This window comes from Colossoma macropomum, unplaced genomic scaffold (genome assembly GCF_904425465.1).
Source record: "Colossoma macropomum unplaced genomic scaffold, Colossoma_macropomum, whole genome shotgun sequence".
NCBI lineage: Eukaryota > Metazoa > Chordata > Actinopteri > Characiformes > Serrasalmidae > Colossoma > Colossoma macropomum.
Genome location: NW_023494784.1, coordinates 30,171,483 through 30,193,427, shown reverse-complemented (window position 1 = coordinate 30,193,427; position 21,945 = coordinate 30,171,483). Strand labels below are relative to the sequence as shown.

At 38.9% G+C, this 21,945-nt stretch overlaps 2 protein-coding genes across 4 annotated transcripts; one reads left to right on the top strand and one right to left on the bottom strand.

Annotated features, from left to right (window-relative positions):
• Positions 1-610: 610 nt before the first annotated feature.
• Positions 611-6,743, top strand: ddx18 (DEAD (Asp-Glu-Ala-Asp) box polypeptide 18). 2 transcript variants are annotated; one of them, XM_036568054.1, is made up of 14 exons: positions 611-767; positions 1,696-1,872; positions 2,040-2,216; positions 2,366-2,501; positions 2,626-2,726; positions 3,034-3,233; positions 3,799-3,913; positions 4,011-4,150; positions 4,244-4,405; positions 4,542-4,694; positions 4,829-4,942; positions 5,089-5,145; positions 5,282-5,459; positions 6,278-6,743. In XM_036568054.1, exons 1-14 carry the CDS (start codon positions 662-664, stop codon positions 6,421-6,423), a joined length of 1,962 nt encoding a protein of 653 aa, XP_036423947.1. In that variant the 5' UTR covers positions 611-661; the 3' UTR covers positions 6,424-6,743. The 2 variants fall into 2 exon arrangements, with proteins under 2 accessions (XP_036423947.1, XP_036423937.1); XM_036568044.1 differs by having other exon boundaries at positions 1,678-1,872.
• A 905-nt stretch (positions 6,744-7,648) lies between these two features.
• Positions 7,649-20,527, bottom strand: ccdc93 (coiled-coil domain containing 93). 2 transcript variants are annotated; one of them, XM_036568024.1, is made up of 24 exons: positions 20,426-20,527; positions 19,738-19,851; positions 19,529-19,623; positions 19,335-19,446; positions 17,900-17,998; positions 17,668-17,724; positions 16,073-16,173; positions 15,647-15,676; positions 15,272-15,308; positions 14,992-15,090; positions 12,746-12,796; positions 12,448-12,534; positions 12,134-12,247; positions 11,257-11,319; positions 10,951-11,024; positions 10,699-10,780; positions 10,426-10,500; positions 9,935-10,006; positions 9,748-9,856; positions 9,524-9,606; positions 9,277-9,314; positions 8,850-8,934; positions 8,634-8,747; positions 7,649-8,140 (listed from the first exon to the last, which is right to left on the bottom strand). In XM_036568024.1, exons 1-24 carry the CDS (start codon positions 20,507-20,509, stop codon positions 8,084-8,086), a joined length of 1,932 nt encoding a protein of 643 aa, XP_036423917.1. In that variant the 5' UTR covers positions 20,510-20,527; the 3' UTR covers positions 7,649-8,083. The 2 variants fall into 2 exon arrangements, with proteins under 2 accessions (XP_036423917.1, XP_036423927.1); XM_036568034.1 differs by lacking the exon at positions 15,647-15,676.
• Positions 20,528-21,945: the final 1,418 nt, after the last annotated feature.

Sequence of the window (21,945 nt, the reverse complement as noted above, 5' to 3'; positions counted from 1 at the left end):
TTTAAAGCAAGTTTTTATTAAACTTAAACTTGTAACTAAGTTGCAAATAAACCTTAAACTGAAACTTTGCTTGTTCACAGAAAGTTATTTCATAGCCAGTTGGTTCTACCTAATGGAAATTGTTTGCCCTCAGTGTTTTGTGCTTATGATAATTTTAATAGACATCAGTGTCAGACTAATTAATGACATTCTGTTAAAATATTGGTGTTACAAGAGTGACACTGGAGTATTTTCACCTAAAATGAGTTAATGAAGTAAGAGCCTTGTTACAAAAATAATAATAGGACATTAGAGCCATAATTAATAATTTAGTACTTTCACTTTTCATACTTAAGTACATTTGAAGGCAAATACTTTTGTACTTTTACTCAAGTGGAGGTCTAACGGGAGGAACTTCTGCTTTTACTGGAGTAATATTTTACCTTGGGTATCTCTACTTTAACTCAAGTACATGGTCTGTGTACTTCGTCGTTGTAAATTAAAAGTCAAGACTAGTATGCAAAGTTTTGCCCTGTTTCCAGTCTTCACTCACGTACACTGGCTGCATGTTTTGATCTCCGCTTGTGGCGCTACAGGGGCTTACAGAGTTTTAGTCAGGCACCGAGTAAGAACGCCTACCGAAGGACCCCAGGCCCACGTGTGTTCCTCTCTCCCAGCAGCGATGGCAGACCTTCAGATGAAGCTTCTTCGGAAGAAAATTCAGAAAAGAAATGAAAAGAATAAAGAACGCAAACTACGGCAGAAGCAGCGAGAAGAAGAAGATAATGGTAAAGTTTATCTTATGGTTTTAGAGAGTTAGTTAACTCACTCCGAGCCTCACACCACATGTTTGGGAGACTGAGTTAGGCAGCGTGTTAAACAGAGCGCAGCTCACACTTCGCTGTGTCGTTTCGAGTTCATTAACTTTGGCTCTGCTCCGGTGACACTGCTAGTGTTAGTGATATAAGCTGGCTAACCAGCACTGTAGTAGCTGCATGCTGTGCTGCCTGATCGGTTATTGAGACGTTCTGTGATATGAGTGAACTCCGCTACTTCACGGTGCTCTCATTGCTAACGCAGGCATTAAATTGCCCACACGGTTCTTGTATAATCATAGAAAAGAAGTGCCAGCAGAACTTTTTGGAGCAGCCGCAACTGAGCCTGAAGTTACCATGCTCAGTGCAAAGTGCCAGACAGAGGTTTTAAAGCTCCTCAGCGTGGGGCTGTGGAGCAGTGGAACCGTGTTCTCTGGCGTGGAGCATCATCCAGGACCTTTGGGATGGATTTAAGTGGCGTTTGTGATTCAGAACTAAACATCCAACATCCATGCTTGACCTTACTAGTTAATGCTCTTGTGTCTGAATGCTGTCAGATCCTCACAGCAAGATAAATGAAAGCTAGATGTTCGAGTGTAAGGAGAGTAGAGTCTGTTATTGCAGTAAACTCTACAGTTAATACTCTTGATTTCAGAAGAAACGTTGAATGATTAGGTGCTTTGGTCACATAGTGTAGCTCAGTAAAATGTTTAGAATGAATTTCCTTTGGTGTTTATGTAAGTTGGACCTGGCACTTGGAAGGAAAAGAGAAGTGACTGGTGTGACATCATGCAGGTGGAGGGGTCAGTATTTATGGGTGATTGTAAGTCACTGATTAACACTGTCAACTTTGTGTAATCCAGTTTTACATTATGTCTGATAGAGTCTAAAATCTTTGAAGAATGCAGTGCCAAGGCGGGTGAAGAGGCCGCAGTTCCAGACACACATCAGGACGAGCCTCAGATAGATCAGAAGGGTCTGTCCAATGAAGAGGACAGTGTCACAGAGAACAGCAGCAAGAAGAAGAAGAAAAAGAAGAAAAGAAAACTGGATGAAGCTGATGATGCCACCAACACAGGTGAGTTTTTAAATAGTGTGTCTTAATATAGCGTTCAGTTACATAGCTGAAGTGCTAGGAACTTATTATTCTTTGAATATTATAAGAATTGCTCCTTGAAGTAGTAGGGCAATCTGAGATCTTTAGGTCTTGTTATTGGTGCTTGAAATGGACACTTTCTTTTCTAGATGTGAAAAAATCCAAACAGGGGAATTGTGAAGGTGATGGAGATGAGACGATTGAGCCCTCAGAGGCAGAAGACAAGCATTCGATTGAGGTGAGAGAAGAGGAATGTGAGGATGGAGTGGATGAAGAGGAGGGTGATGAGGAAGATGAGGGGCCAGCACTTCCATCAGGACTGACAGGTGAGCTGAAAAGTGAATGCTGATGATTCTTGGTTTAAGCCAGTGTGTAGTGGTGGGCTTTGTGATCAGTATTTTATGTGCCTCTGTCTATTTGGCATACATGGTCTGATGTTATCGCCTTTTCCTAATGTCTCTCTGGTTTCTCTCAGGAGCATTCGAGGACCAGTCATTTGCGTCGCTGGCGGAGCTTGTGAGTGAGAATACATTGAAGGGTGTTAAGGAGATGGGCTTTGAGTTCATGACTGAGATCCAGCACAAAAGCATTCGCCCCCTACTGGAAGGGAGGTAAGACAGCACCTGAATTATGGTATATAAAGAATCCCTTCATCTGTCTGTGGGTCTAATGAGAAGGAATTTGGTTAAAAAATTGGCTTTATCCCTTAAAGATATGCTATTTCTCTCTCTACAGAGATGTGCTGGCAGCTGCTAAAACAGGCAGTGGGAAAACTTTAGCTTTCCTCATTCCTGCCATAGAGCTCATTTACAAACTCAAGTTCATGCCAAGAAATGGTGAGTCCACGCACAGTGATTTAGGACTAGGGTCAGCTCAAGTACTCTTAGGAATGCTTCTGAAATATACAAGTATTCATGAAGTATAGCTCTTTTTGTTTGTTGTTGTTGTTGTTGTTTTTATTACTATTATTATTATTGTAAGGTGGTGAAGTAAGAGCCTCAGTTAGTATGTGTTTCAGCATTTTTCTAATGTCTGTGACACCAGTCCTCAATGAAACTCAATGAATCTGAGGATGAGGTCAGTTAATGGGTTTAAATAGTGTAGAAGTTTATCTGTCTTTTCTAACATTTCTTCCTCTGGCAGGTGCTGGAGTGCTCATTTTGTCCCCAACGCGTGAGCTAGCCATGCAAACTTATGGAGTACTGAAGGAGCTCATGACCCATCACGTGCACACATATGGCCTTATTATGGGTGGCAGCAACCGCTCTGCCGAAGCACAGAAACTTGGTAATGGAGTCAACATCTTGGTGGCCACACCTGGAAGGCTGCTTGACCATTTGCAGGTTAGAGCACACATGCATAGTATGCATGTCACATAACACAAAACTTTTCTATTGTAAATCTGAAAGAGAGTCAAAGTATGCATAGCATGATCCCATGTGTGTTTTAGCGTTGATGCTCAAAATTGTCACTATCATTCTGCGTTTAGCTGCTGGCGTTGAAAGAAAATGTTGTTCTGTGCCTCATAGTGGGATGTGACCAACGGTAGCATGCGGCTTTTGAATGGTTACGTCATTGGCTAAAACGGATGATTATCAGAGGAGAGCTTTAGCAGTTGTTATTCTTTATTTTAAGGTGGAAAAAAGACAGGAGGGTCCTCTGTACTCTTTAATCTTTAGTTGCATAATGCTGGGTGCACGCAAACTTCGACAGGGAGATGTTTGGCATCCATGTTGAACTCTCAATGGAATGTTTCGCTGAGCGCAGCTGAAATTTTCTAACTAGCTGATTAGTTGTTCTAAATACGCAGACACTCTAAAGACCCTCCAGGTCTGGAGTCTGATTCACCTGGCATTCATGATAACATTTTAACTCTGCTTGTGTGTTTCTTTTTCTCTCTCTGGGCAGAACACACCTGGTTTTATGTATAAGAACCTGCAGTGTTTGATTATTGATGAAGCAGACAGGATTCTGGAGGTTGGCTTTGAAGAAGAACTGAAACAGATCATAAAACTGCTGCCAAGTAAGTTTGCTACATTTGATAATTGACTCTGACTGTGAGAACATTGTCACTCAGTACTGAAGGTTTGAAGGCTTACTGTGAACTTTTGTCATTTCAGAGAAGAGGCAGACCATGTTGTTCTCAGCTACACAGACCAGGAAGGTGGAGGATTTGGCACGGATCTCCCTGAAAAAAGAACCGCTATATGTGGGAGTGGATGACAACAAAGAAACGGCCACTGTGGATGGACTGGAACAGGTAAACTACAAAAATTTCAGAAGGAGGGCAATTCAGGATGTACATTGTGTCTTCAGCCTGTGTTTGTGATGACCTGTGTGTATTTTGACTTAGGGTTATGTAGTGTGCCCATCTGAGAAGCGCTTCCTGCTGCTCTTCACGTTTCTAAAGAAGAACCGCAAGAAGAAGTTGATGGTGTTTTTCTCCTCCTGCATGTCAGTGAAGTTTCACTATGAGCTGCTTAACTACATCGACTTACCCGTCATGGCCATCCATGTGAGTCACCCTGCAGAGTTTGTGCACACACCAACCTCAGAGGCTGGGCACAACAACTCTAATTGTACATCACATCACTTTGGGTGTATGATGGGAATTGTAGTGTGTAAACAACTGTCTTCTTTTGGTTTTATAGGGCAAGCAGAAGCAGACAAAGAGAACCACCACATTTTTCCAGTTCTGTAATGCAGACTCGGGCATCCTGCTCTGCACTGATGTCGCTGCCAGAGGGCTCGACATTCCTGAGGTGGACTGGATCGTCCAGTATGACCCACCCGATGACCCAAAGGTAATGCAGTAATGGACTTTTAGTTTAGGCTTTTGCTAACCTGTTATAGGATCTCTAGGTTATGACCTATAGGTTGTTTGTAAGAACAACTCCAAGTCATCTAAGTTAATGTTCTGTGTTTTGTCTTGTTTCAGGAATATATCCACCGTGTGGGCAGAACTGCTCGAGGTATTGATGGCAGAGGACATGCACTTCTCATCCTCAGGCCTGAAGAGCTTGGCTTCCTGCGTTATCTCAAACAGGCCAAGGTACCACAGAAACCTTTAGAGCTACTGTACTGTTCTGCTGTTAACTTACGTTAAAAATATTGAAACAAAACTTTCATTGTCTCTTGGAGAGATAGTGTATGCATAGATTCCTTACATACTGTTCTGTTCTGCTTTTTTCATTTAAGGTACCATTGAGTGAGTTTGAATTCTCCTGGAGCAAGATCTCAGATATTCAGTCACAGGTGAGACTCAGCAGACACATGCTTTCCAAAAAGATCAAAAAGCATCTACCACTGAAATGCAGTCCCTGTGCATCACTTGGAGTAACTGAAGGTGGATAACCATACTGTTGTTATTCTCTCCTGTTTTGTCTCTTAGCTGGAGAAGCTGATTGAGAAGAATTACTACCTGCATAAATCAGCTCAGGAAGCATACAAGTCATACGTGAGGGCGTACGACTCTCACTCCCTCAAACAGATCTACAACGTACAGACGCTGAATCTTCCCCAGGTGGCGCTGTCATTTGGCTTCAAAGTACCACCCTATGTTGACCTCAGTATCCTTTCAGAATTGTTCTGTTTGGACATGTGATTCCATACTCCAGCACATCCTCACTCTCTTTTAGTCCCTTACACATACTTGAGTTATGCTTGCAAGCTTACACGTACTTAAGAATTTTTAAATGATGATACTAAAGCATATTTCTGAGGGAAGGAGTCTGTTTAAGTTCCACTTTATTTATATTGAGTCAGAGATTTTCTGTGGTTGATTTCATTTTTTATGCTGATTCAGCACTTTGCTGCTTTCCATTTGCTACCTCACTTTGGACCGCTAGCATTTTATTTTAGACCCAAAAAGAAAAAAAAAGTTGGGGCTATGCTATTCTGCACATTTGTGACTGTCATAACCCAGTATTTCTCTGAATGTCCTTAGGACAACTGTTTGTAGCAGTATAAAATGTGATATGTTAAAAGAATGTTTCACCAGAAATGTCATTTATACAGTTTTACCTCTTACCTCAACCATAGTTGATTGGCCAAGACTGGTTTGGTGTCTGAAATCTGGTTCTTTAGTTTTGCAGTGGAACCAAGAGGCAAATGAGGTAATAGACTTCTGTCACCTAGAATCTTTTAGGTGACATGGACTTATTATATCAGCCTTGTAGCTCTACTGCAAAACTTGGGGTAGGATGAAAATTGTGTAAATTAGATTTTTCAGTGAACCATTCCAATAATATGAAATTGCTCAGTGTTCAGGGGGAAATTTTGTATAAATTATTGTGAAATTTTCTTCCAGGTTAACTAATAATCCATTTAAAACTAGATTTTTTTCAAGTGACTTACCTGTGGTGTTCCTTAACTGGCATCCTCCCAGATGTGCATAGCAGTAAAGGTGCAAAGCTGCAGAAGAGAGGAGGCGGCGGAGGCTTTGGCTACCAGAAATCCAAAAATGTGCACAAGGCCAAGATCTTCAAGCATGTCAACAAAGGAAAAGGGGACCACAGACAGTTCTCACGCTGAGCCTGCAATTTTTTCGTATAATTTTTCTACTTAAGCTTTTTTTTCTGTCCTTATTACTTCACCATGGATGGATGGAAAGAGTCATTTTTTCCATAATGTGGCTGGTTTGTGAAACATCAGGTTGTTACTTAGAATAAGTATTCAGAGAAGCTCATCAGCAGAAGACTGAACTTTGGGCTGTTTTCATTCCCTATCTCTATGTTGGGGAAATCTCTAATCTGCTTGTTCATACGGAATCCATTTGAATTGTACATTGTTTGTCCTGTCCTCTTTATATTGCTGAACTATTGATATATTAAAGAAATAATCAAGAACCCTTACCTGATTTAAAAATGTGCAGGCTACTTTTTATTGTTTAAACATGTAATAGAAGATGGCATCTTCCGCTATCTGAACGCTTAAAGTGGCACTATGTAATATTTTTGTTAAAACTTGTAGAGATAGCATTACTATGGGGGGAAAAAACACACAAACTGTCATATGCCTTTACACAGGCTCAAAAAGAAGCTCTGGCTTGATATTTAGGTCTCAAATGCAAATTCAGCATTATATTGATGAAGATATGATGACACAACCTGATAATTCTCATCCTTAGAAGACATCCTTCACCAGGTTTTGACTGGGGTCTCTTTAAACACTTTCTCTGCACAAATGATGTTCTGCACGTTGCATGCAATTACATATTTCCACCAGAGGTCTCCAAATCCTAGTGTTGCTTTAAGCCATTTATTCTAAAGCAGGGGTGTCACTCAACTGCTAAAGGGGCCATATTAAATCTCAGCAAATCTGTGGGCCAGCTTTGGTTTTGTTTAATTTTTACTTAACAGTTTGCCATGACCCGAACGGGGCACTGTTTATTCAAAATATGCCAAAACTGCAACAGCAAAATAGGCACCGACTACTTATTCAAAAATAATTCTAAATAAAAATAAACAGTTTTAAAAACTGCCTGTTTGCTCAGACACCAGGCAGCTTTTCTTTTTGTGTAACTGCTGGCCCATGGATTGTTGTTGTTCTATGTTGCAGTGCATGCTGGGGACTGTAGTGCATCTCAGGGTAAAACAGGCTACTAGGAATAGAAAATTAAAATAATTTTGCAGGCCGAATAGGACTGTCACGGACCTGACTTGGCCTAGTGGCCTGGGTTCTAAAGGATCGTTTTGGAACCAGTTTGTGGCTGTCTAGAGATGGTGTACTCGGATTTAGCGATGTATTACAAGACTTCTGAAGATGCAAATAATCATTTATTCGCTTGACATCAGATACAAAGAGTCAAATAGGGTAGCTGATTTAAGTAAGCAACGCACAAACACAGATTGTGTTAATGTTCATGTTTAAGTACACAGGAGTCCTGAAAGCACAGGTCTACTAGGGAAATCAGATAATGCCTCAAGTCCCATCTCGTTCCATACAAATGAAAGCTATATTAAACAATGTTTTTAATAACTAATATCAGACATTCACAAATGGCCCACATATCAATATGTATGCACATGGAGCACAAATGCTATCAGTTTGATGAATCCTGTTACTGTCTGCTGGCTTGAAGGGTCAAGCACCTGTAAAAGCACAGGGCTTCACCTGACACTGGAATACAAGCAGCAAACCTGAAGACCCACAGGTTCTACACTGGAAAAGCTACTGAGTTTGAAACAGACCATTAGGATGCCCCCTTCGCCCTCAGCTTGGACAGCAGCATCTCATTCTTGCGGCACTCCTGTGGGACAGAATTGGACATCACAAAAAAGCACTTAATCAGGTAGGGATGCAGCAATAAGGAACCTGTGGATGAACTGCATTATACAGTATTTTCATGTACGTGTCTGGCACTGCTGATAAATCTACAATTTTGAAACTAGAACCATCTGGATTAGCATTACAGGGAAATATAACTTGTGAAGAATTACAAACACAGTGAAATTTATACAATTCAGATGTCTTACTGCAGTAGCCCAGCAACAGCTACCCAGAGTACAATAAGAAAAAACGTCAATTTAAAATTCTGGTCAAATCTAAACATCCGTCTGATTTTTTTAGATAATTTTTAAGCAAATGTCTGCCATGATTTCAATAATCAACGTGGACCCCTATATATTAGGTTCTTTTTTGTATTTTGATTTTCAAAATTTCACTTCAGTTTGATATATATGTGTTGAGCTATAAATTATAGCACCTGATGCAGAGTGAAGGTCTGCACCAAATAGTCTTACCTCTTTAAAGTCTTTAACAGTTTTGAAATAGAGTCTCTGTTTGTCCAGCAGTTCGAGATAATCATCATTCAACTGGTCTCGCCTCATCTTATTCTCCTGCTTTTTCTTCTCCATCTAGACACATGGCAGATTAAAAAAAAACAGTAAGTGAGAAATGATAATGTTCACTACGTTTAATTACATTTTTTTCCCACCTTTGTTTAAATTATGTTTTACCTTTATTCTATTCTGCTTGATTCCTTCCACAATCTGTTCCATCTGCCTGAGGAACTGCTCTTTAGCTCCTGATGATGCCATGGCCCTGAATACATACACAAAAAGCACATTACCCACACTTCTACAGTGTGCATTAAACTTTTTAATAAATTCAGATTTAATGGGTGTATTTCATTGACGTACAGATAGAAAACATATTTGATGTCACTGTGGCATGGACTGCCTAATTTGCTTCAAACTATGAACAAGATTGGAACATCTGACAGTATTAGTAGTCAGTAAAAACATGAGTATGACACATATACTCCAACACCCTAGATCCAGGTTCATGGCTAATGCAACTCTGCTACATTCCACAACCCAAAACAGTGTCCAGTCATACATTTGCTCTGTTTAGTAGCCTGCCCTTGGTTCTGGTAATACTCACTGCTGGAAGTTATCATGGATGGAGTTTAGCAAATTCACCTGAGGACAGAAATCCAAAACAGTTAGGCCCAGTACACTTGAACAGACTTCCTGACTTGCTTAAAATGTGATTGCCTAAATGCAATTCATCAACTGAAATCGTTGGTATATATCAGAACAGTCAGAGCACAAATTGAATATCTGATTTCTGACAATGTAAATATTTGAGTGTCAATATCAATATTCCATAAAATATCAGATACTGATACCTCCTTCTCCAGATACACCTTCTTGTCATCCAGAGTATTGTAGAGAGTGAAGAACTGTTTGGTCTCTTTGTGTGTTGCGGAGACTGAATGGAAAAAAATGTCCAACATGTCTGACTAAGGTTTGCCAAAATGGTTCAATGACACCAAGTAAGTGTTGAGCTACTATGACCAGAAAATATTAAACCTCACTCATGTATGAATAATAAATAGACAGACACACACACCTTGGCTGTACAGTTCAATGAAGCGTTTCTGGTACTGTGTGAGCTCAGCTCTGCTGGGAACCTCATCGATCTTCCTCTGCAGGATGGCAATCTCTCTGTTCCTCCGAGCCTAAAAAGAACGACAGAGACACTGAGTCAAAGGGCTCTCACTCAGTCTACAGAGCAAATTCTGTTTTTTCAAATTTACCATCAGCAGACGGATCTTCTGTAGCTTCTCCCGGTCTGTATTGTACTGCTGATCTATCAGCCGACTCCTCTCCTAAAACCCAGTAGAGACAGAAGGGGTAAAGGGTGAGAAATTTGGTTTAATAGCTATATAAGGCTAATAAAGAAATACATAACTGAATGAATGCATAAATAAATAAATAAACTTGCCAATAAGTGCATTTTTGCTTGTAAAATCACCACATCATTAGAATAGATGTAGACACAAATACAAAAAACATACATGAAAGCACTACTTATTCTATTAATATTATTTGTATTTATACCAACATCAGGGGTTTCTAGAGCAAATAAGGTGGCTAAAACATTTACACAGTAATATATAAACATATACACACAAAAACAGTAAAATCTAACTTGAATTGTTTCCTAATGAATCAAAATCAAATTTACGCCTCATAATTTGCTTTGTGTACACTCCAACACATTTGTAAGTTTGAGTGATTTTAGAACCTTCTGATCATCAGCCTCATCGCCAAACTCCATCTTCAGGTCTTCAATACTGTGTTGCAGCCGCGTCATCTCCTCCTAGTCATTGAGAAAAAAAAAAAAGGATATTTATTCCTCTCAATTGCTGCTCCATAGGGTCACACATACACACATACAAAGTACAGCTGCTCCAACAGTGAAACAGTAAACAGAGGGGAAGGTTGAACAGAACCTTCCAGAAACAGCTAAATGTAGCAACTAGAACTGTAAATAAATGAAATAATTGATGTAATGTACGCGGCAGTGTGTGCGGAACTCCTGCTCCTGTTGTTTCAGATTCTCATTCATGGCCACCAGAGCACGCAACTTCTCAAGCAGACTGCAGGGAAAAACAAACAGCATCAGTTCACTACATACATGCAGCGAACATACTACTCTGGATATGTAAAATATAACCACTGCATATCAGACAAGCAATATGCATCTTCTCTAGAGCACAAGAATCCACAGTACACATTAGAAGCTGAAAGAAAGATATTCAATACTTACCCAGAGTCAGCCTGAGCCTCCACATCTGCAAGAGCACTTAGCTCTCTCTCCAAATTCTCACCCAGATCTGTGGCCTAGACAGAACAGATACACCCACACATACACTTTTTAAATCTTCACACTCATTACCATAAGCAGCAGCAGCATCCTCTCTCTCTGTTTAACCTCTCAGCAAAAATAATTTGCATCATATCAACAAAATCATCAGCTCCTAATTCTCTCCTAAATACAGTCACATTGATCTATGTATGTGTGTTAGAGCAGTGGCTATGTTAGCACGTGTTTTAAGTGTATTGAATGCTTTACCTCAGTTAGTTTGCTCTTGGCCTCCTCACAGGCAGCTCTCACTTCCTGCTGCCTGGCCTCCATCTAAAACACAACATATCACACCTTTGTATGAAGTCTATCAAACAATACAACAGCCAGAAATACCCACTTTTACCAGTGATCTTCAGCATCAGATAAATCTTTATAGAGACTTTATTAGAAACTCCTAGCCAGAAACTCACTGGTCACTTCATAATGAGGTCCACATACGAATGGGTAGTATGACAATATTTATTGTTACCAATTATGGCACAACAAACATTTCTGAACATATCATGGATATTATCAGTACATGAACACTGATCAGCTGCATGTTTCTGAGAGCATAATAAGTCCTTATTAACTGGATTTACTGTAGCTGAGTAGTATTTGAAACAAAAATCTGTTCCAATTTATCAAAACTTGGAAAAATTCAATATTGAGATAAGTATTGTGTAAATATCATGATATTACATTTTTTTGCCATATTGCACAGCCCTAGGTCTGCCTACCTTATAGATCTGCTTTACAGGTATACAGTTATAGACTGGAGCCCATCTGTCGTTATGCAAAATTTGACAGCCTCCCTCTACTCCATTCATGACAGACTACTAATTATTTTGGTGGTGGACCACTCAAATGAGTGTGTCAGTCTGAGATTTCTTACACACATCAGAGTCATTAAGCTGAGAGTGGTCCACCACCAAAAACTATCCAGCAAGAGCAGTTCTGTGGTCAGAAACTGCTGGAGTACTAGAGGATGACTAAAATAAAACTGTACACAGCAATAGCTAGGCTACTGTAGGTAACTGTAATCCAGCAAAGTTGACCATCACAGTTGATGTTTCTAATAAAGTGGTCAGTGAGTAAGTCTCACCTCCTCCAGCTCTTTGGTCCTCTGTTGGATCTGTTTGTTGAGTGATGCAACCATGCGACGATGCTGCTGCACAGGGCCATAACGCTCCGGACGATCCTCTGCAGAGCGCTCTGCCTGTAGGCACACAAAACACAAGACACATATGCGTACTGTATATGGACAGATTTTTTTTTTTCTTATATATATTACACTACTGATTTAGATCTCCTAGATTTCAGAGTTCTAGTTAGCCTCCAAACAGAGCTGAGAATATTTTAGTCCAATGACTGAGTCTGTATGTTAGCACAAGTGAGGATAACGATGAGGCGACTCACCTTCTCAGCGTACTCAAAAGCAATCTGCTTTATTTCTTCAGACTGCAGGCCCACAATCTGCCCCACTGTGCTAGCGGTCAACCTTCCCTTCAATAAACACAGCCATAGATAATTAAAGCAAACATGTGGGAATATGCACTTGAAACCCAACCAAACACTTCTAAAGTATCTTCATAATCTGCACCTCAACTCTGTAAATAAGAGCCATTTCAGGACCTTGATAGATAACTTTGTCTTTTTTTGAGTGTTCCTACAGCACTAAGACAGCAAGTCAGAAGAGCTATGAAGTTTACTGTACCTCCTCAGTTGCCATGGCAGCCATGCCAGTCATCAGGGCTTTGATTCTGAGCTGTAGGGAGAAATGGTAAGGCCAGAGTTAACACAGATGCTCCATAAAGAAATACCAGGTTTGCTATTGTCTATATTAATCCAAACCTCATGACGTACTGAGCTCAATGATAAACTGGATAGAGATTCAATGCAATTGCTGGGTATTGGCCACAAATAATGATATTTAAGCTTGAATCCTCAAAAATATGTTAGACATTGTGTTTATAAACACTGACTTTTATCATTTTTAATTGCATTTATAATTAAGTGACAGAAGCAAACATGCTTCAGTTTCCAAAATATTAGAGCACGATTTCATTCAGCTCAGCATCATACGAGAAACAGAACAGCCAGTTTAAGGGTAGCTTGGCCAGGTCCTATTCCTTCCATTATTTCAAAATCATGCATAGAAGACACTAGAGGGTGCCTGAGAGCAAATCCTCAATGAATGGGGGTGAATACAGCTAATGCTAATTAAATATTTCAGTGTCGGTATTGGCTGGTGTGGATTGTTGGTATCTGAAATGAAAAAGTGATGTCATCTCTACCTTTACTTGAAGCCAAACATAAAAAAAATTCAGCAGTGTTGAGAATATAAGTACATTATACATAAATACATTATAAAATGGATGTACCATTTACCAGAGGTGTTCGTGTCTCAAAATTGATGACTTGAGACACTACTCAACAAAATCGAGAAAGACTTGCAACTCAACTTTGACTCGGACTTGAGCCTCATGATTCAGAAAGACTCGAGAAACGTGGGGAGGCGTCTGACTGCAGATGGGACTCTACACAGTCGCTTACTTTTCAAGTGAATGGATTCGTTTCCTGTCATAAATTTGACGTACAGCAAAGCAGTCAAATGTCTGTTACTGTGCTTATGCTTGGCTTATTTTATTTTGGGTTACAAGTTAAGCGTTAGAATTCGCCTCCATAAGCTTGAAACAAGCAAAGCATCAACAGCTTCAATAATCCCACACTCAGCACTTAAACTCCAGTCTTACTGCAGAAGCTTACCAGGCAACAGACCATTTTCCTCACAGGAGCAAAACAAAAGAAGCACAGCTCTCTCTATCTGACCGATTTGAACATCTTCTGCAGGTAAAATAAGCGCAGCAGAAGTTGACTTGTTATTCACCAGCTTCATATTGGAATTTGCCATTCCACCTTAAATAGATAGCATTTATATTCCGGCGCCAGACTGCTGCACCATTTAAGGTGGAACAGAAAATTCGAAGAAAGCAACTTCTGTAAACCTTGTTCAGTTTTTTTAGTTGTTATGGTTTCTGTCATCGTCTAAATTCAGTTTTTAGTTCACCTACTTAATTAGGACTCGAAGATTAGGACTTAGGAATTGAGACTTGCCTGTAAGGACTTGGGATTTGACTCGGGACTTCAGTGTCAAGATTTGAGACTTACTTGTTACTTGCAACATAGTGACTTGTTCCAACCTCTGTCATTGACACTTATCAATTTTGCATAAAAGCTGCAGTGGAACCCATTCATTTTAGACTTTCTCAGAAGCACCCTCTAGCATCTGAACACTCCTGAGCACGTTTGCTCACTCCAAATTCTCTGGCACTATCTACATTATCTGCTCAGGTCACATGTCCTCTCTTGTGATTTACTGGAATAAGAAGATTAGGCCCTATCTTTGTGGGTGTGTACAGGCTGCTGCATGCAGTCTACAAAATATTTATATCTTCATGACTTCATAACATGTATTTTAGTAATTTCATGCCCGAGTTTTCATGTTTTATGGTTTCTCCAGCGTTTCAGGGTGCTAATTTACTTTTCATTTTTCCTTTTCTAGAACACCATCTGGTTGGTGAAGATTTTTTTTTACAGCCTGACATTTAGTTTGATACATCAAGTTTTTGTTTCTTACTCTCATCTACACTTTTAAACATACATGCTCATAAGCGTATCCATACGCCTCCAGCTGAATAAAATAGCTTATGCTATATAAGAAAGAAAGAAAACAAGTATCTCCAAAATGGTAACTCTACAAGAGAAGGCGACAACACTTTTTAGTTTTACATTTTAAGACAGTGTCCCATCTACTTTGGGTCCTTTTCTATTGGTCCATTCATCAACAAGTACTCAAATGATGCAGAAAAAAATGAAGATTATAAATGGTCAATGCAATACAAAAACATATATAACCACACTGAAATATGAACACATGATCAGCCCCTTTATGTGACTGACCTCCTCAGCTGCTTGAAGGTCCTCCTCTTCCGACACTTCAGCCATGCCAGGGGGGACACTTTGTGTACCATGAGCCATTAGCAGCTTCTTCTCTTCTGCCTGCAAAACATGGCAAACATGTCATTATATAATTTTAAATATTATATAGTATTACATATATATTATATATATATTTTCTTTTTACAGCAAAGCCATTTTAGTTATTTTTTCCTACAAAGATCATGTTTTATTAGACACAATAATCAGGACCAGCCAAAATGTGGTGAGATATATTACTCACTTTGTCTTGTTTTGAGTGCTTGCTAAATCCATAACGCCTGAAAAAGAGGACTTAATGTTAAGACAGTTCTTGATCAAGTGAATCATTTCTAGTCACACACATCTCAAAAAAAAAGAAAAAAAAAGCACACACACATTAAGCCTTCATGCTTTTCACTGTACACTCATGCTTCTCTGCATTCAAGTCAAGAAAAAAGGGCATGTCATTTAAATCACCAAACATTTGATACAGCCTCTGTAATCAACACATCTCAGTCTCAAGGAAGCCTCACTAACTGGTATTTAGGTACTTAATGTTTTTGTATCATAAGTATCATAAAGCACTGTGTTCTTGGGTGACCAACATCTTCTGACTAAAGCACACACACATACTTACTGCAGGTAGAAGGAAATGGTTAGGCATGGACTGATGGAGAGGAAAGGAGATGGAAAGGAGAGGTGAACGTGAGAACAGAAGGTGAGAGAGGTATTGGTCAGACAACTTGTCACACTTAGATTTGCGAAAGGACTGTATGGCCACGTGTGCACTAGAATAAACAGATTTATTACATAAGAAGTATACTGAACAAACCCTCTCAATATTTTTAATTAGGATTGTTAAATACTGAGTTAAAAAGTTGGCAAGAGATGCAAGGGATGAGTGACAGGCTGAAATACAGAAAGGTGATAAGGATGAGCCACAGAGTAACTGGAATTAGAAAAGGTTATTTGTGTGTTACCTGTTGTTCTCCAGCAGGACCTGTATGTTTGTGAGTGTACCTGTATCTGCTAAACTTTGCAGTGTGTTTGTGCATGTATGTACCTGCCATACTCCAGCAGGGTGGAATGAACTCTGGACTCCTCATCCAGCAGCTCTCCTGCATCAGCCTGCCGTTTATATCGCCTCTGAGGAGCATACACTTCCTAAACACACAAACACACATACACGTCAGCATAAACTCTTTTAAAGCCCTTATATCGTACTTTTTTGTATTTAATGTATCCCCTAAGGTGCACCTATGACTGATAAATGTAGGTTAACTTATCAAAATAAATAAATTAATAAATAAAATTATCATTTTAACATGACAAGCTGGTTTTGTTCCTGTGCATTTAAGACTAATATATGTAAATGAGCTCTGTTCTGATAGGCTGTCCTGTATAGCAGTTCACCTAAAAAGCAGTTCAGGGTGAAACACTCCTTATAACACTATCATGACTGGGAGGGGCTAAACTGCTGTAGGCTGAATAGGTGGATATGTAAATGAGTTGGTTTTCATGACACAACAAAAACAATGGTTTTAAAATGGGCTGTTCTTGCAGCTTAGGTTTCATATATAGACTGGAGACTGAATGGTACACTTTCATACTATTTCTGACTCTTATTTATAAGAAGCAAAGAAAATGAGTATTTTCATGATATAAGTTCTTAATCAAAGTTTGGTTCCAGGTGTAAGTAGCTCATTTTAAGAAGCAGTAATTACAAACTAGACATAGTGAACTGAAACATTGGCAATAATAGTGATATCTTGTTATGTTTGAAGCTGTAATGTCAAATGCACCCAAGTACATAAGGAATTAGGGTTCTTTTTTTCATTTTCCAGCTTTCAATAGAGTTGCCCTAAATAGCATGAACATTGCAAAATGTTGCTTTAAACTCAGTGTGAGAAAGTGAATGCACCTTTAGGTTGGTGTTAACATAGCACAGCCTTTCTCATAGCTATACTAGTGAAAATTAGCATTATCACAGCAAATTAGGTCAACTTATACAGTGAAAGTTTCTTAATTAAAGACTGTAATGAAATGTGTGGCTGCTGCATGTTTGTGATTATATGACAAAAACATTAACCACACACAGTCCAGTTAATGGTGAAGTTATCAACCTGGAAAGATCAGTTTAAAAATGGAATTTAAAAGCCAACTTGGACCAACGGGTTTGTTAATATTAACAGTGACACTAAACGTGTCTGTTTTGCCTTACTGTAAATATATGGAGGTACACGCTATTTGAGCATTTTGAAGTTTCAAAACTGAAAGTCTTTCCAATATTTTGGCAGACTCTCAAATGACTCTCAGGATTCATAGAAAATCCTGTTGTACCAATGCAGTGCTAATGGTGTTCTCCACACACAAGGACATTCTTTACTACTGTGACAAAACATTATTAAATCCTGTACTGGATGATTAAGATCTGCTGTGCCTGGACAATCTCGCAGACAAATGCAAAAATTTGAGCTCTTCAGCAGCCATAAACACCATTAACAAATGATTATACGGTTTCCGAGACTTGAAGCCAAATCACAGCCCCAATTAGAATGCATAACACACAAAGACTTTAATATTCCCTGAGAAGTATAAAGCTTCTACATACATTACAAACATCTCACACACAGTGTGTAAAACAAATGCGATACTCACAGACACCTCCTCTACTGTCCTCACTGCTTTTTGTTTCCTCTGCTCAAACTCCTCATCCTAAAACACACAGCAAGAACACAGAAACATACACATTTGATCAGATCAGATCAGAAATGTTACAGTTATAATATTACAGAGAAGGCTGCTAAATGTTAAGCCTTGTTTATTACACTGTGCTTATAATCCTGTGCTGTCTGACTTTAGTGAGTACATGATTTTAATGTGCTCTCACCTCAGGAAAGTTGTGTGTTTTCTGGAACTGAGAGATGGAGTATGAGCGCACATAATCTCCCATTTCCTCCCGAGTCTCTATCGCTCTCTTCACCAGCCACTGCAGCACACAAACAGAAACAGAAACATTCAGCATACATTTTCATGCTGGTGCAAGCACAGTTTAGTGGCTTAACCCTAGGGCTTTGCTAATGTGGATGGATGTAAGTGCATTTTTTCCTGCTTGGGTTCAGTTTTGGTGGCCTAAAAATTATACTGGGTGGATGTGGGTGGAGTCAGGAGCGTGTATCATTCAAAATCCACTGCACAGCGGAATTTTCAAACCCATTTGGGTTCAAGGCTGCACTTATGCTACCACCTCCCCAGACTCAGTCTTAGCACAAACGCAAGATCAAAACAGTATTTTCCTGACTTCAAGCGCAACATGATTTTACAGATGCACTATATTTATATCACAGTAGTTCAAAGTAAATAGGCTTTACCAAATTACTAAGCAAATGCTACTGACCAAATTATTTTATTTTACAAACATAGACAAATATCTCTAATTCACTAATTGTGAATTAGACAGTTGATGCATCATCGCATTAAGTGAATCAACAGAACAAATTCATTTAATAAAAATTTGATTTAGTAACTGATTTCCAGTTCTACAATCCGATTATCTGAGGCACATGCTTTATATAAATACATATAACCGCACACAGGAACTGAGATGTGAACTAATGTGTCAATTTTTTTTTTTAAATTGTACGGTTCATGGAATATTTTTGTCCATAATGTGGTTTGACAACTGTAGCCCACTCTTAAACCATATTGCTTGGCATATTATATTGCTTTTATTTGTTTTATGTCAGCTTCTTTCAACGTTTATTTCTTTTTTCAGTTTTATTTTTCTTAGCAACATTTACCTGATTTTAATTCTGTTTTTTTTCCCCACAGTATTTGCTTCAGTTGCTTGTATATTAAATATTATATATTAATAAAGCTCTTTGTGCTGTTCTAGTTAAACCATGCTATTTAAATTTATTATTACTTCAAATTTTTATAACTATAATTATTATTATTACCATCATTCATTGCAATGATTATAAATACTATAACGACTAAATTATTTACTGAACATTGGTGTATTATTATCATGATGCCATTTTATGAATACAATAAGCCCCTGGAATTGCTTAATTACAGTGATTTTCACATGGTTAAGAGAGCACTTTTCAAGGTCCAAATACCCATTAATCATGGTAAAATCACTGTATCGCACAGCCTTGAGTGCATCACTGCTTTAAAATACCAGACTCTCCAAATGAATTGCTGAGGTTTTAGCCAATATATAACAGCCTGAGTCCAGCAAAAACACTCCAAGCACACAGTGATTACGGTTGTACACAATGGACAGGTGTGTGTGTACTTGAGGTTGTAGGCACACTCACCTGTATGACAGGGAAGATGTGGATGAAGTCAAGCCCCTGGATCTGATGGGGCTCTAGTCTGTGAGGGCACTTCATTCTGGGCAGCACAGAAACAATCTTCTCCGTCAAAGCTCTGAAACAGAATATGCATCAGTCATCTAATGACATTCTTCAAAAACGATACAAAACCTTTGTAGTAGTAGTATCCAACTTACATCTTTTGACCGATGGTGGAATTTTCTTGAAAAAGCAGATCAACATCTATGTCAAAGTTGCACGTTGTGATACACCATGTCATCCCTCCAACCACCTATTATAGGATCAAAAAGAAGCAGGTAGAAATGTCTCAGAAGGCTAAGTGAATATTCCTGATGGTATGTTTGTAGTGGGGTGATCTCAAGTCAGTTTTCTGGTCTGACAGAACCTTATCAAATGGTGAGAGTCCCTTGATGCGTGCTCTAAAATAACCAGCCGCGAGTAACAGCTCCAAGATTTCAGCCAGCTTGATGCTCTGTTCCTCATCTTCACGCGTCTCAACCTGTAGCATAACAACACAGTGTTGACTTTGACTTTACCTGTGACTACATCTGTTGGTGTTGTTGAGAGGCCAGATGTCACACTATAGGCACTCCTGAACAAGATCTGTGTAATTTGATCTTCAAATCTGGCAATATGTGCTATGAATGGAAAAAAAAACATATGTAATTGCCACCTAGATAGTTTCCTAGATACTTTAAATACAGAACCAGACAGCAGGTTTTAAACATGAATCAGATGCTGACCAGTCAACAAATATCTAATGTTTCAGAGAAAGAAACGGTGAGAAAAGTGTTGTAGCTCCATCAGTTTGGAAACCTAGATGTTGGTAGTCATGGATAAATTTAATTCCAAAAAATGAACTCAAAGTTTATGATATAACATAAATTTAAAAATGTGGCTGAAGTTACCAAACCAATCAGAGAGAGAGGTTTACAGATGAAGTGTGTGCTCTTTATAATCTGTGCAGTTATGCTAACGTTAGCGCTACATCATTAGCACTGATATGAGAGTGAGAGCCACACACACTGACATTTTAGCTCTGCTGTTTCAAACACACTATAAACCACTCATACCTGAATGATGTTCCCCTCCTGATCGTACTGAGCACCAATTTTAGACCCTGTTCTCACTCTCTGAAAAACAGAGACAGCCGCCATGTTGGGTACGTGTGTCACATGACAAACGCCAATCACGTGTGTGTTCGGTATTACCGGAGAATTTCTATGGGGCTGGTCAGGCGCTAGAGGGCGCTGCAAAGACAGCCTAAAATTAATAAGGGCTTTCGTGGAACTAAGGCTAGAACTGAACTCAGCAGGAAAGAAGACTAGGGTTGACTAGGGTTGGTGACCACTGCAATCTGTAAATAAGTATTCAGTTTTATAGAGACAAATACGGTCGCCTTCTCAACACTGAACAAAATAAAATATTATATCACATATGCGTTAGAGGGACGCAACCTAATGCATTTCGTTTTTTATCCCATGCCAACACAAATACTTAAAAATATGCATTTTTAAACATACTTTGTGAAACATGGTAGATTATTTTTGACCACAAACAGCAAATATCAGCATGATAAATTATATTTTGTTTAAATAACATATATAGTATGTTTTTGATGAATCTGTGCATAAAACTTTCCAGAAAATCAACAGTTTTGAATTAATATGATGGGACATTGACTTCTCTCATTGTTTACTCTGGTGGGCTTAGTTGTTTCCTTGTGGAGAATGTACTTCAGCCTGGCTAGATTTCATTGTGAGATTTCTTTACATGCTTCAAAAATCTGTCAATAAGAGGGAGATTAAGTCATGTAGGACTGCATTCTTTGATTTATACACATTTTGGATTACATAAAGTAACTATTATGGTCTTCAGGGTGAATCTCATGAATCTCATAAAAAATCACAGATGACTTTGAGGATACAAATACATGACTAAAAACATGTTATACTTGTTTAATAATAATAATCTTTATTTATAGAGCAGTTTTTATACTGGTGGCAGCTCATAGTTGTTTACAGACAGGTATTAAAGCTTAACAGTAATAGAAGAAATTATGAGTATTCAGTTAAAATCATGTAAGGCAGACAGAACATATTGAAAAAATAAATACCAAAAGAGAGGTAGAATTATAATTAAAGCTCAGATGTTCCTTAAAAGTGTGCACTGAGCTGGACTGTCTAATAAAAGGTGGAACTGAGTCCCACAGTTTAGAAGCATAACAGAAAGAGGCCTTAGAACTACAGAAAGTGTGTATGATAAAATTTACCTAGCATTAGTTTGTGCCTCATGACCTTGTAATTCTGGGGACCCAGAGATGTTCTTTGTAAATATGCACACAGGAACAAAACATGTCAGCACTGGAACCTTTTTGTTCACCACAGGGTGCAATAGAAGTAAAACCACCATTCATTTTTCCCTTAGAGAAAAATGGTTTAGACTTGGAGTGCCTTCTTAGGGCACGTTGTCCACTACATAATGACACACAACTGCATAGCTCTGTAACTCCATATGATCTGTCATTTAAGCCACAACTGGCACACTTGTGATCCTGCAGTCCTCGTTTGCACATGTCTGCAAGGCTGTAGGA